At 40.2% G+C, this 15,962-nt stretch overlaps 1 protein-coding gene across 2 annotated transcripts in view; it reads right to left on the reverse strand.

The window, feature by feature from the left end:
- LGR5 (leucine rich repeat containing G protein-coupled receptor 5) overlaps positions 1-15,962 on the reverse strand; it is a 161,908-nt gene that overhangs the window by 50,566 nt on the left and 95,380 nt on the right. For both annotated transcript variants that reach the window (XM_044277146.1, XM_044277145.1), the window contains exons 3-4: positions 6,106-6,177; positions 1,072-1,143 (exon numbers count right to left, since the gene is read on the reverse strand). In XM_044277146.1, the coding sequence (XP_044133081.1) occupies positions 1,072-1,143; positions 6,106-6,177 (144 nt within the window). The remainder of the gene's footprint in view (positions 1-1,071; positions 1,144-6,105; positions 6,178-15,962) is intronic.

Consider the following 15,962-nt stretch of genomic DNA (forward strand, 5'->3'; position numbering starts at 1 on the left):
AACTCTTCCTTTTGCCATAGTGCCTTTTCTGTTCAAAGTCCTATCACTCCATCTCACGGCTGCTACACAGCTGCTTAGAAATGCTACTACGTACTGTCACTGTCTAATGGTGTCGCAAAACAAAGCCATTGAAACACCACCAATGGGGCTTCCTGTTTTCATTACAAATACTCTATGATTGAAAGGTAAAAAACATGAATTGGGGTGTCCAAGTTCAGTAAAAAATTCAGGAAGCCCCAGTAATTGTGCTAAAATAACAAAAGAACAGATATGTACCTCTTCTCTCCCCTGCCACTTCCAGTGATGAGCTCCCATCCTCCCCACTGCTGTTTGTTTTCCTGGCTGGAGCGGTGATGTTCTGGGTACTGCTGAGGCCAGTTATTGGCTGCATGGTGACCTGTGTGCAGGGAGCATCACCTCTGTAGCCAGGAAGATGACCTCAGAGACGGGAGGATCGGAGAGCAGCGATGGAAGAAACGGGGAAGAAAAAGGGTAAGTATCTCTTATTGTTATTTGGCACATTTACAGGGGCTGTCCGAGGCTTTATTGAACTCGGACTACCCCCTTTAAATAATTTATTTCCATCTGAGACATTTATGTATGGCATATTCACTCCTGGCACCCTCATCTTTCAGCTGTTTGTGCCGTTTTGCAACACCCAATGAGGCAGCATGGTAACACTGTTACCTTGCAGTACTCTTCATGTCTATGCAGGTTTCCTACCACACAGCAAAAAAACTGTGGCAGGTTAATTTGGAATTTAGACTGTGCACCCCAAATATGGACAGGATTTGATGTGAGTGATGACAATGTAGCTACAGTGCTCACGAATATAACTTACTCTATATAAATGAATAAACTAAAGAAACTGTGGATATGGCATAATTTCTTAGTTTAGGACACCCTTTAAGGACTGAGATTGCTATGGATAGGTAGATAATACAGCTTTCAATGTGGATAAGCATATATAGTGATCGTAACTAATGCACAATGATTGTGCAGTAAGCACAAGGTTCGCCTGCTCATGTTGGGTCCAATTCATGATTGACATCATTTTCATGTTCTACTTACAAAGACTGAAGGTTACGAAGGTTGTGGAAAGCATCACTTGGAACTTGCTTTAACTGGTTGTTCTGCAACATCCTAACAAAAAGACAGGTATATCAAATGATTGTAAAAAGAAAATGTATGCTCACGTGCAATGTCTAAACCTTTAACATGTAAAGATATCACACGACAACAAACATAAAAAACAATGGTATCAGTCTGCTCTTTCTCCAAAAGATTCCAGGACCTAGAGATAAACTACAGGAGGATGCATCAGCAAGCAGATTCCTGTAGGTCGCTGGCAGGTATTCACCTGTTTAGCAACAAAGTGACTTCAATAGCAGTTGCTAGTTACACAATGGTAATAACAACACACCATGCAGACATATTTACTCAGCTGCGTTTTCAAAGAAGGCATTCTCATTTTGAAATCTGCATAAGTCACTATAAATGACAGTGGGTTCAGTCAGTGTCTTAATGTCATTGTATAACTTATTTACTGAACTTTAGACTGTCTGAGATTAGGATCCAGAGCTGGTATAGTTTGTACAATGTAAATTAGATTCAGGTTCAATGCTAGTGCACAAAAAGTACAGTCAGGTCCATAAATATTGGGACATTGACACAATTCTAAATTTTTGGCTCTATACAACACCACAATGTATTTGAAATGAAACAAACAAGATGTGCTTTAACTGCAGACTGTCAGCTTTAATTTGAGGGTATTTACATCCAAATCAGGTGAACAGTGTAGGAATTACAACAGTTTGCATATGTGCCTCCCACTTGTTAAGGGACCAAAAGTAATGGGACAATTGGCTTCCCAGCTGTGCCATGGCCAGGTGTGTGTTATTCCCTCATTATCCAATTACAATGAGCAGATAAAAGGTCCAGAATTCATTTCACGTGTGCTATTTGCATTTGGAATCTGTTGCTGTCAACTCTAAAGATGAAATCCAAAGAGCTGTCACTATCAGTGAAGCAAGCGATCATTAGGCTAAAAAAACAAAACAAACCCATCCGAGAGATAGCAAAAACATTAGGCGTGGCCAAAACAACGGTTTGGAACATTCTTAAAAAGAAGGAACGCACCAGTGAGCTCAGCAACATCAAAAGACCCAAAAAGACCACAGAAAACAACTGTTGTGGATGACCGAAGAAAAACACCCTTCACAACAGTTGGGCCAGATCAAGAACACTCTCCAGGAGGTAGGTGTATGTGTGTCAAAGTCAACAATCAAAAGACTTCACCAGAGTGAATACAGAGGGTTCACCACAAGATGTAAACCATTGGTGAGCCTCAAAAACAGGAAGGCCAGATTAGCGTTTGCCAAACGACATCTAAAAAAGCTTTCACAGTTCTGGAACATCTGTCCAGGGCTGTGGAGTCGGTAGATAAATGCTCCGACTCCGACTCCTCAGTTTTTGGTACTTCCGACTCCGACTCCCCGACTCCTCTGTATTTAATATGCAAATGTATTTTATACATTCCTTGAAGGAAAGAAAGGCAACATACACGTCATTACCACGGAACTACTGGCTAGGAAGCTGCTGCCTTCTCCTTTGTGTGCTGATCTTCTGCTGAATATAGGGCAGTGGGAGGATCCAGGAAGGGGCAGGGGAAGGGGCATTTATTTTAAAACATGATTTCCCTAGTAGAATCCCATAGTCATGCTTAAAGCTAACAATCTGAGTTTACAAGTTTTTATAGCCTTAGGCTACTTTCACACTGCCATTTCTGGTTCCGCCTGTGAGATCCGTTTCAAGGCTCTCACAAGCGGCCCAAAACGGATCAGTTCAGCCCCAATGCATTCTGAATGGATAAGGATCCGTTCAGAATGCATCAGTTTGCCTCCATCCAGCCTCCATTCCGCTCTGGAGGCAGACACCAAAACGCTGCTTGCAGCGTTTTGATGTCCGTCTGACGAAACTGAGCCAAACAGATCCGTCCTGACTTACAATGTAAGTCAATGGGGATGGACTTGTTTTTACTGACACAATATGGTGCAATTTAAAAAAGGAACCGCCTCCCGTTGACTCTCAATGTAAGTCAAAACTGATATTATTATTATTATTTTTTCATGGTAATGCAAACGGATCCGTTCTGAACAGATACCAGCGTTTGCATTATACGTGAGGATCCGTCTGTGCAGATGTCAGATGGATCCGCACCTAAACGCATGTGTTAAAGTAGCCTTAGCTGAATGGCAGGAGTTTTTCAACTGGTTTACAACTTCAGTCTTGAACTATTGACTATCCATTCCCTTCACTTATACAAGTGTCTAGTCCTGCAAAAAACATATTTACTTAATCAGTTATCAGTGAGAGTCTAGGTTAACCATGTAAACCTGTAACAGCGGAACACAACACAATGGAAAGTATAAGTATTGCCGCTCCTTAACTGTGCGTTGCGTGCCATATAGTGAAGCATATGAAAAGCATGCTTCTTCATGGTCACTTAACGTGTTCGTTTTGCAGTAACGTGACGCACTGCATGCATTGGCCTTTATTCTTACAGTAGAGAAGTAATTAATTATAACTTTTTGTGAATTGGGACATTTAAACTTGCTTTTTTAAATTTATTTTATTCCAATTTAAATTTAGTAAAAGTCGGAGTCGGTTCGTTTTTTGCCGACTCCGACTCCAGGTACCCAAAATTGCCTCTGACTCCTCGACTCCACAGCCCTGGATGAGACCAAGATCAACTTGTACCAGAGTGATAGGAAAAGAAGAGTATGGAGAAGGAAAGGAACTGCTCATGATCCTAAGCATACCACCTCATCAGTGAAGCATGGTGGTGGTAGTGTCATGGCGTGGGCATGTATGGCTGCCAATGGAACTGGTTCTCTAGTATTTATTGATGATGTGACTTCTGACAAAAGCAGCAGGATGAATTCTGAAGTGTTTCGGGCAATATTATCTGCTTATATTTAGCCAAGTGCTTCAGAACTCATTGGACAGCGCTTCACAGTGCAGATGGACAATGATCCAAAGCATACTGCAAAAGCAACCAAAGAGTTTTTTAACAGAAAGAAGTGGAATGTTCTGCAATAGCCAAGTCAATCACCTGACCTGAATCCGATTGAGCATGCATTTCACTTACTGAAGACAAAACTGAAGGGGAAATGCCCCAAGAACAAGCAGGAACTGAAGACAGTTGCAGTAGAGGCCTGGCAGACAATCATCAGGGATGAAACCCAGCGTCTGGTGATGTCTATGCGTTCCAGACTTCAGGCTGTAATTGACTGCAAAGGATTAGCGACCAAGTATTAAAAAGTGAAAGTTTGATTTATTATTATTATTATTATGTTCCATTACTTTTGGTCCCTTAACAAGTGGGAGGCACATATGCAAACTGTTGTAATTCCTGCACTGTTCACCTGATTTGGATGTAAATACCCTCAAATTAAAGCTGTCAGTCTGCACTTAAAGCACATCTTGTTTGTTTTATTTCAAATCCATTGTGGTGGTGTATAGAGCCTAAAATGTTAGAATTGTGTTGATGTCCCAATATTTATGGACCTGACTGTATATAACCAGAGGTCCCTCCAGTTACCATATTTTAAAACATTTAATGGTCTTTCCTGGTACATTGCAACTTGAAACCATGTTCAACAGATGCTGCTGCCCGCCACTACATGTTATTGACTGGAGTATTCTACCAATAAGCATAGTCATCTAATTGCCTGCATTACCTGTGTCAGGATGAGCTGCTCCTGGGGACACTAGGAGAGGACAGCTCCATTTTACTGAATGGTTATTTCACTAACCCTCTGTACTGGCCATCCATCATACAAGAGGTTGTCTGAGAGTTCAGATCCACATCAACATAGTGGAAGATCCTGGCTGATCAGGCATTGGGGTTCTCTGTTTGGATATAGCTTTTATAGTTGGACTCAAATAAAATTGGATGTGTTTACTGGATATTTCACTCTGTTGCTGAATCTTTTGGTTTGTTAATTTTATTTTTCTAGTATATACAATACAGGAATAGAAAGAAGCGTCTGTCCTCTTCATACATTGGTGCTTGAAAGTTTTTGAACCCTTCAGAATTTTCTATATTTCTGCATAAATATGACCTAAAACCACATTCGATTACTACATCCTAAAAGTAGATAAAGATAACCAACTCAAACAAATGAGTAAACATTTTAGACTTGGTCATTTACTTATTAGGGAAAATATCACATGTCTGTGATGGAAAAAGAATATGAACCTTTTGAATTAGCGGATAATTTGAAGATTAAATTCAGGTGTTTTCAATTAATGGGATGACAATCAGGTGTGATTGGGCATCTTGTTTTATTTAAAGAACAGGGATCTATTAAAGTCTGATCTTCAAAGCACATGTTTGTGAACGTGTATCAATGAGATTTCTGAGGACCTCAGAAGAAGAGTTGTTGATGCTCATCAAAAAAGTGCCCCTCAGGATCCACACTATTAGCTAGAGTAATCTCCCCACAGTGAATTCCTGATTGTAGTGTAAATTTATGGCCACCAAAGGCCACAAGGAGGCAATAAGGTTGGTTATCGAATCACAGACACACCATTAGCCAGAATAAAAAGCCACTGCAAACAGTAGCTCCTGCTTACGGGGAACCACTTGAATCCACACAATTAAACACCTTTTGATCTCAATTGAAATCCTCATTACAGTTGACTGTAAAGGGGTCTTAGTCTGGGGACATTTACCCAGGAGTTTGTTTAACTCAATATGGAAAACTATATAAGTAATGTGGAAGCTAATGTTACAATTGAGTCCATCATACATTTCATGCCAGATGTAAGCTATCATCACTAGATGTTCTTTAACAAGCACATCATCTTTTTCTGTCCTGTATTTTTACTTTTTAAAGCTGATTTAGAAGTCATGACATATCCATTTCAATTTTTTACCTACAAGGCTATGTAGGGAGTTCATGTGCTATACTATAGCAAGTGCTCTGGTTTATTGGTTTAAAAGCTCAAGCAATTTAGGCAAAAACACTATAATTAGTGGCCCAGGGCAATTAGGAACAGTAATCGGAAATATACATAACAAGTGCTTGATCTACTTACAGAACTTTGAGACTGTTGAGTCCAGCGAAAGCTCCCTTGGGAATGTATGTCAAGTAATTTCCTGCAAGACGTCTGCACAGATTTTGAGAAAAAAAAATAACACAAGTAAATCCATTTCTCGTCATGTGGAACTCATTTGAGCTTCATCTTGATACATAACTATTCAGCAAACAAGCATGTCAGGCGTAGCTGTTTTACCATCTTAAATACATAACTGTAATCCCTATGAGTAGGCAGCAATAAGAAATGTAAATGTTTTTTGTTGACTGTCCTGTATATAGCCTCATATGTGCTTTCAATGTGTGCGCCAAAAAAGAGGTCATCACTCAGCATGACCTGGTAGTGCACTGCAGCAAAGCTTTTCGACAGTGAATGATAAAGGCGTGATGTCATCATCCCTCAATATTTGTCTTTAACCCCTTAATGACCAGCTATTTTTCAGTTTTTTCCCCCAGTATTTTATTGTTTACACTGTGTATACACTAAATAACCTGTTAAGTGACTTGTTTGTGTTATTTTGGTCATGTGGATTCTTAAAAAGTGTTTTGCTTGTGTAAAATATTAATTATTTTTTAATTATTTATTTATTACTATTTTGCAGGCTTTCTTTATTTAAAGATTTTCAATTACACTTTAATTTTTTTTTATAATCTCATTAATAAATTACTGTCTTACAAAATAGTTTATAATTATGATGTATTAACATACTCCTGTGTGCTAATACATTATGCTTTACACTCACCTAAAGAATTATTAGGAACACCATACTAATACGGTGTTGGACCCCCTTTTGCCTTCAGAACTGCCTTAATTCTACGTGGCATTGATTCAACAAGGTGCTAATAGCATTCTTTAGAAATGTTGGCCCATATTGATAGGATAGCATCTTGCAGTTGATGCAGATTTGAGGGATGCACATCCAGGGCACGAAGCTCCCGTTCCACCACATCCCAAAGATGCTCTATTTGGTTGAGATCTGGTGACTGTGGGGGACAGTTTAGTACAGTGAACTCATTGTCATGTTCAAGAAACCAATTTGAAATGATTCGAGCTTTGCGACATGGCGCATTATCCTGCTGGAAGTAGCCATCAGAAGATGGGTACATGGTGGTCATGAAGGGATGGACATGGTCAGAAACAATGCTCAGGTAGCCCGTGGCATTTAAATGATGGCCAATTGGCACTAAGGGGCCTAAAGTGTGCCCAGAAAACATCCCCCACACCATTACACCACCACCACCAGCCTGCACAGTGGTAACAAGGCATGATGGATACATGTTCTCATTCTGTTTACGCCAAATTCGGACTCTACCATTTGAATGTCTCAACAGAAATCGATACTCATCAGACCAGGCAACATTTTTCCAGTCTTCAACAGTCCAATTTTGGTGAGCTTGTACAAATTGTAGCCTCTTTTTCCTATTTGTAGTGGAGATGAGTGGTACCCGGTGGGGTCTTCTGCTGTTGTAGCCCACCTTTCTTTCCCATTCTGACATTCAGTTTGGAGTTCAGGAGATTGTCTTCACCAGGACCACAACCCTACATGCATTGAAGCAACTGCCATGTGGTTGACTAGATAATCGCATTAATGAGAAATAGAACAGGTGTTCCTAATAATTCTTTAGGTGAGTGTATGTCTCTATAGCATAGGTTGGGGTTAGGGCAACACTAGTGGACGCAAATTGCAGGATTACAGAATTTACAGTCCTGGAGTTTTTTCTATGTCCCAAGAGCTGACTGCAGGGGGTTTACCCAGCGTCTAATCAAATCACTAGGGTCCAATAAGAAGAGGAAATCCCCTTTGATCCTGCATTGGTTACAGATTGCAGCACTCAAAGGGTTAACAGTTGGGTTTGGCACTACCTCTAATCCTGACTGTAGAGCAAAAGGCTGCTCTATGGAGCTGTTACTTGTAGTTCATTCAAAATGCTCAATTCCCTCTAAAACAGCACCAACAAAACACAGTGGGTGGTCCATAAACATTGTACAGTTTTTCTGGTGTAATCAGTAATACAGCATGTGTCATTACATTACACTTAAAGGCTATGTACACCCTTGGAGGCAATTTTTTTTATGATTGCATTTTACTTATTTTGGTCTTTATTAAAAATATTGAGCTGTTCTGTCATAAAGAGTTAACTGTTTCTCTAGCTGTGTGAATCATGCTTTTTTACTTTCACTTTGTACTGGTCATAACTTACTAAGAGGTCATAAACACTTATTTAAGACACATTCTTATCAGTAAGATTAGAACACAGTTATAATGAGTTTACAATGTCAGAGAGCAGACATAAGGAGCCAGTCAGATTAACTGGCTGACAGAGCAAAGAGAAAATTCAGATTTCTATATTAGAGCATCTCAGCTCTGAACAGAAAAAAGGGCTCCATATCTGCAATAAAGACCCATTTAAAAAAAATGATTTTTAGCTCAAAAGTAGTACAATGCAATAAAAAAAATGCCTCAAAAGGTGTACATAGCCTTTGAAGTGGTTTTCACAGCATAGCAAGTCACGGCATATTGCTTATGACATAAGTACTGACCAGTAGTGGTTTGGACATAGGTACTATAAGTCCTGGAACAAAGAAATAAAGGAGCCATTGTCTATTACCCTTTACAGCATTTACGGCACTGTGCATAACTGCAAAACAATCACAGTCTAGTGAATGGAAAGATCTACAGTTCATGCATAGCACCATACTAAGAGTAGCTATGTGTAGATAAAAAAACAAAAAAAATGTAGAAGTTAGTGGTACTGTGGCTTGTTCTAGAGGCTAGGAGTTCATAGCTCAAACTAATATGATCAGTAACTTACTGTACTTTCCCTAAAGGAGTTACCCCACAATTAATGTAAAAAAAAAAAGAACATGTGGAGTCACTGTGGGTAGAAAAACCATATTTTTTGCCCTATAAGACGCACCGGCACATAAGACGCACCTAGGTTTTTGAGGAAGAAAATAATAAGAAAAAAAATTGGAACCAAAAGGTGTGCTTTTGGTGGGTGGGTTTTGAACTAATGGGGGATCTGTCGATGATGCAATGTTGTGTTTTTTTTTGGATGACATACTGTTATGGGGGTTTGTGGATGGCACTATTATGGGGGCATCTGGGGATGGCACTATTATGGGGCCATCTGGGAATGGCACTGTTATGGGGGCATCTGGGAATGGCATGACACTGCTATGGGGGGGATCTGTGGATGACACATAACATCTTATGCTATGTGTCATCCACAGATCCCCCCATAACAGTGTCTCTGTGTAGTGAATGACGCCCAATACAGGGGGTGGGGGAGGGGTCGGCATCTTGTTTTGTAATGGCAGCGCGGCCTGATGCAGTCACTGTATTCTATTACACCGGGCCTCGCTCACTGTAGTAATCATATAGGCAATGTTAATTCATCTCCAATCCAGGCTGTAGTATGGTACTTACTACTAACTTCCATAACAGGCAGGAAGCCATGCGAGCGGGCGGTAGCCGGCAGCGTAACTCACTACGTCACGCGCCGGCGTCACCTGCTTCATTCATAAAGTGGGCGGAGGGGGAGCGTGACGTAGTGAGTTACGCTGACGGCTCCCGCCCGCTCGCCCGGCCTCCTGCCTGCTATGGAAGTTAGTAGTAAGTAATGTACTACAGCCTGGATTGGAGCTGAATTAACATTGCCTATATGATTATTACAGTGAGCGGGGCCCTGTGTAGTAGAATACAGTGACTTCACCAGGCCCCGCTGCCATTACAAAACAAGATGCCGGCCCACAGTCCCTCCTCCCTACCGCTGATACACACGCCGGCAATTGTATCAGTGTAAAATTGCAGCATTCGCCCCATAAGACGCAGTGCTATTTTTCCCCCACTTTTTTTTGGGGGGGGGAGGGGAGGGGGGGAGTGCATCTTATAGGGGAAAAATTACGGTACATGGAGGCAAAAACAATAATAAATTACTAATAGGAGTTTATTAGAAACCACCTAATATACCAGAGTCCACAGAAAATCTACTACTAAACGAGATAGACAAGGCGGAAAATCATAATGAGGTGGTTATTATGGGGGACTTCAACTACCCAGATATAGTCTGGGAAACTGAAAGCTGTACATCTCATAAAGGAAACAATAGTGACCATAAAGTAATAACCTTCCAATTATCCTTCAAACGAGCGTTTCTACAGGGAGGAACAAAAATACCAAACTTCAAAAAAGCAAACTTTAACCAACTAAGAGTGGCCATAGGTCTAACTAACTGGGACAAAGTCCTCAAAAATAAAAATACAGCCACAAAATTGGATATTTTTAAAAGCATCCTAAAATCTAATTGTGAGAGGTACATAGCTTATGGGAATAAAAGGTTAAGGAACAAGAAGAAACCAATGTGGATAGATAGAACTGTAAAGAAGGCAATAAAAGACAAAAAGAAAGCATTAAATTACTAAAACGGGAGGGTTGCACGGAAGCACTGAAAAACTATAAGGAAAAAAATAGAATATGTAAAAAAACAAATAAAAGTCGCCAAACTAGAGACCGAGAGATTAATTGCCAAAGAGAGCAAAACTAACTCTAAAATGTTCTTCAATTATATAAATGGTAAAAAGTATAAATCTGAAGGTGTCGGCACTCTACAGAGCAATGAGGGGGGAGTTGCAGAGAGCGACGAGGAGAAAGCAAAGCTATTAAATATTTTTTTCTCCACTGTATTCACTGAGGAAAATAAACTGTAAGATAAAATGCAGAATGTAAAAGTAAATTCCCCATTAAAAGGTCCCTGTCTGACCCAGGAAGAAGTACAATAACGACTTAAAAAGATCAAAATAGACAAATCGCCAGGGCCAGATGGCATACACTCCCGTATGGTAATAGAATTAAGTAATGTCATAGCCAGACCCTTTTTTCTGATATTTACAGACTCTATACTGACAGGGAGTGTTCCACAGGATTGGCGCATAGCAAATGTGGTGCCAATATTCAAAAAGGGTGCAAAAACAGACCCTGGAAACTATAGGCCGGTAAGTTTAACATCTGTTGTGGGTAAACTGTTTGAAGGTTTTCTAAGAGATGCTATCTTGGAGGATCTCAATGAAAACAAGCAAATAACATCATATCAGCATGACTTAATGAGGGATCGGTCATGTCAAACTAATTTAATCAGTCTCTATGAGGCGGTAAGTTCTAGACTTGACAGCGGCGAATCAATGGATGTCATATATCTGGTCTTTTCCAAAGCATTTGACACTGTACCGCATAAAAGGTTAGTATATAAAATGAGAATGCTTGGACTGGGAGAAAAGGTCTGTAAGTGGATTAAGTAACTGGCTCAATGATAGAAAACAGAGGGTGGTCATTAATGGTACACACTCAGATTGGGTCACTGTCACTAGCGAAGTATCTCAGGGGTCAGTATTGGGCCCTATTCTCTTCAATATATTTATTAATGATCTCGTAGAAGGCTTGCACAGTAAAATATACATTTTTGCAGATGACACTAAACTGTGTAATATAATTAACACTGAAGAGGACACTATACAACTACAGATGGATCTGGATAGATTAGATGCTTGGGCAGAGAAGTGACAGATGAGGTTTAACACAAATGTAAGGTTATGCACATTGGAGGGAATAATGCAAATCACCCGTACATACTAAATGGTAAAATACTGGGTAACACTGACATGGAAAAGGACCTAGGAATTTTAATAAACAGCAAACTAAGCTGTAGAAACCAGTGTCAGGCAGCTGCTGCCAAGGCCAATAAGATAATGGGTTGCATCAAAAGGGGCATAGATAGCCGTGATGAGAACATAGTCCTACCACTTTACAAATCACTAGTCAGACCACACATGGAGTACTGTGTACAGTTCTGGGTTCCTGTGAACAAGGCAGACATAGCAGAGCTGGAGAGGGTTCAGAGGAGGGCAACTAAAGTAATAACTGGAATGGGGCAACTACAGTACCCTGAAAGATTATTAGGGTTATTTACTTTAGAAAAAAGACAACTGAGGAGAGATCTAATTACTATGTATAAATATATCAGGGATCAGTACAGAGATCTCTCCCATCATCTATTTATCCCCAGGACTGTGACGAGGGGACATCCTCTGCGTCTGGAGGAAAGAAGGTTTGTACACAAACATAGAAGAGGATTCTTTACGGTAAGAGCAGTGAGACTATGGAACTCTCTGCCTGAGGAGGTGGTGATGGTGAGTACAATAAAGGAATTCAAGAGGGGCCTGGATGTATTTCTGGAGTGTAATAATATTACAGGCTATGGCTAGTAGAGAGGGGTCGTTGATCCAGGGAGTTAGGCTGGGTTCACACAATAAGCGCTGTTTACAGGTGTTTTTATTGGGTGTTTTTGAGGTGTATTTTGGGGCGTACATGTCCTTTCTGATTCAGCTTTAGCTCTGCAACTGTCACAGCTGTAACAGTAGATACTGCTGGTAGAAGTTGAAATGGAACTGAGCATGTACAACCACCTCAGGCGGGTAGACAGAGAAATAGGAAAAAGAACAAACAGGTGGCTTTTTACAGATACATTTTATTGACTAACTCAGAGGCTATACTACATTTTTAATGACATCCAATTACAAAGTATTCAGATCCAGGTGTGACTTGTTTGGAACTGTGCTAATGGGTTAATACTGTTGGATATACTACAACTCCCAGTCTGCACTTTAGTAAAGACAGACTTATTCACTTTCCACTATTGGCCTGGTTATGGACTCCAGGATCATTAGCTGGCCACAGCATATACATCTCCTGCCTCGTACCTTTACAAAACGCCTAATACCTAGGGCACTCCAACTACCATTAGGCAGGTGGTGTTACCTTTGCTTTTCTTTGTAATAACATGTTTTCTAACTTTCTATTATTTAGGTGTGCTTTTTTATTGAGTGTTGCTTTGAACCTTAGTTATCTTAACAATAAACCCAATACAAACTCAGGTTTGGGGATTCCCTCAATTTCACAGATTAACCAATAAATGTTATCTATGGCCTTTCATATAGCGCTATATTATGTTAAATACTTTTGCGTAAAAAAAAAGAAAAAGACAAAAGGTAATATAGCAGTGACACCTTTATTGTTAAAGGGGTTATCCAATATCAAAAACAGCCCCCTTATGTGCCGGGCCCCTGAAAGGAAATATTCTTAACTCACTACCTGCGGCGCTCCTGGTCTCTGCACCGCCACTGCTGCTTCTCCCTGTACATGGATGAAAACATCCGGTGTCGGGGGGGGAGCAGCCAATGGCAGGCGAGGATGGGGACAAGCCTCCCTAACATCTTTAAAAAAATTAAAGCTTGCAAACATAATTATTTGGTTAGCCAATAAAAGGTATCACTGCTATAATACTTTTCTCTCTCTTATTTTTTTTAACACAAAAGTATGGATTTTGGTGGCTAACATGGAACCACGCCATTCTGGCTATACATCAATTATAGTGCTATAAAAAGTCTCCATACATGCATCCTCATCGGTTTTATATGTTGCATTGACTAACGCACAAGCATGCTTCTAAGCACATTTGATAATAATACAAACCCTGTGATGAAAACCCAACAGTTCCTTTAGAGATACTTGTAACTTAATAATTGCAATGTCATAAGTTAAGGAAAAATGAGACACGCAGCTGCAAGAGATAACACTGGAATGCTGCGGTAACATAACTACTATGGAAGAAAAAGCTGGAAACAAAATAAAAATTCGGACAGTGAATGACCCTTTTCAGCAGATGTGCAAGGTCATTAGGTGATCTTTAAATTTTACTGGGCTAAGTGGCCAAGTATTTGCCACAAACCCTAAAGAATAGTGCACTGTTCAACTGAGAACGCCTATGTTCATGTTACTGCATTACAATTTGCTAAAAATTCCGAATGTATAAAACTGAAGTTAGTTGACCTACATACCATGTGGACTGGGGCAACTCAGACTCGGCCAGGCTCAAAGGGGAGGAGGTGGATCCCCGGGGCACGGAAGGCATCTATTCCCCCCCACTCCCTGCACAAGTGGCACATAACTTGGCACACTGACTGCACGACATACAGATAGGCAACATGCAGGATCTTAACCAACCTATGAGTCCATATAATAAACTAAGTAGATTATCTAACACACCACTCAGTTTATTATTATAGATACACCGGGTGGCTGAAACGTCTCGAAAGAGTAGCAGAAAAGCCAGTATCCTCTCTCTCTAGTGACTCGCCATCCTTGATATCATTGCAATCATTTTGCAGCGGGGTCGGGTAATGTTTGCATTTTGCTGCCATTGTGGAGGTCTAGTGAAAATTGACTAACCACATGTCCGGTGATGACACAGAATGTACAGTTCTGTAGCACTGAATGCGTTGACACCAAGAACACATATTTTTGTCAGGTGTGCACTATCCATGACGTAAATTGAAATATTTGCCTCAAGCAACACAATTCCATCATTACAGGGGTTAGCATTTGGAGTCCTTGTTGGACAGGGCTGCACCATTTCACCTTTCACAAATCGGAGCCACCAACTTTGTGACTTTTTGCATTTAAACACCACTCACTCCAGTCTCACTCCAGTAGGGGGCAGAGTAAAAAAACTGGGGTTGAATTTCTAGAAGGAGTTAGGTTTAAAGGTGCACCAATTTTAACAAACAACGAGGGACATTTATCATGATTGGCATTCCCATACCCCAGTACTGATCCCTTTGAGCGAGTTGTGCCCAGTGCCTCTTAATACATTAGGTGCATCTCTGGCAGTCTGTGTGCCAGAAACTAAAGTGTACACCAGCCAGGGTCTGTTGTAGACTTCAGCTATACCTTAGGCCAGTTTCTGGCCGTACTTAACTGCCCCTCCTAGTAAGCCCTAGCTTTTCCAACCACTTTGGAAAAGTGTCGAGTAGCTTAGAAGATCTCAAATTATAGTGCACATATGTGTGACTTATTTACACCACAATGGTGGCGTAAATAGGATGATAAATGTGCCCCAATGTGTGATGTTTGATTAATCTGGAGAAAAGTACACCAATGCATTCTAATGCACAACTGACTTAAAATATTACCCTCGTGATGAATTCCCCCCATAGGTGTTAACCACATTAGGCATTAACTGATTTTCACCCAGGCCTGTCACTCTCCACAGTAGAAAGCCACATTCATTAGTGCTGTGTAAATGAGAGAACCCATTTAAAATAGTATGTTTTGACAAATATCTATAGTACTCAAATGTATAGAAATACTTGTATTTGCATTGTTATATATAATCTAAGAACATGAAGGACAAGATGGAGTACAGTTACAATGGTTTAGAACACAAGCTTATCATATAAAGATTCATTAAATTCCAAATAAATTAATGCCCGTCTAAATCATAAAACATACACAGCAATAAATCTACAGAGAATATAAATAAAATACATAACCACACCAAACTATTCATATTGAGTATATTTATTTACAGATTTGGTCGACCTAAACGTAATGGTTAACACATTAAGTAAACAATGGCAAGAAAATGTTAATTGACTTTTTCAATGGCTTTTGTCACGAGAAAACACTGTGACATGTGTCATCAGAGTCAATTTTGGCTCAGCTACATCTGTATACACAACATAGAAGGCATTATAAAGAATACCAAAAAGATTGGGTCATACAGTCTGAAGAAGTGTACCACACTTTGCTATGGGTCAAAACTACATAAAATATAAGGCCTCATGCACACGACTGTATGTATTTCGTGGTCCAGAAAACGTAGATCCGCAAAATACGAGTTTTGCCCCTGTGACATCTGTGTTACATCCGTATTTTTCTTTTTTGCAGACCCGTTGACTTCAGTGGGTCCATGGTCTGCATTTGGTACTAAACACAGAACATATTCTATCTTTTGTGGAAT

This window comes from Bufo gargarizans, chromosome 2 (assembly GCF_014858855.1).
Source record: "Bufo gargarizans isolate SCDJY-AF-19 chromosome 2, ASM1485885v1, whole genome shotgun sequence".
Classification (NCBI taxonomy): Eukaryota; Metazoa; Chordata; class Amphibia; order Anura; family Bufonidae; genus Bufo; species Bufo gargarizans.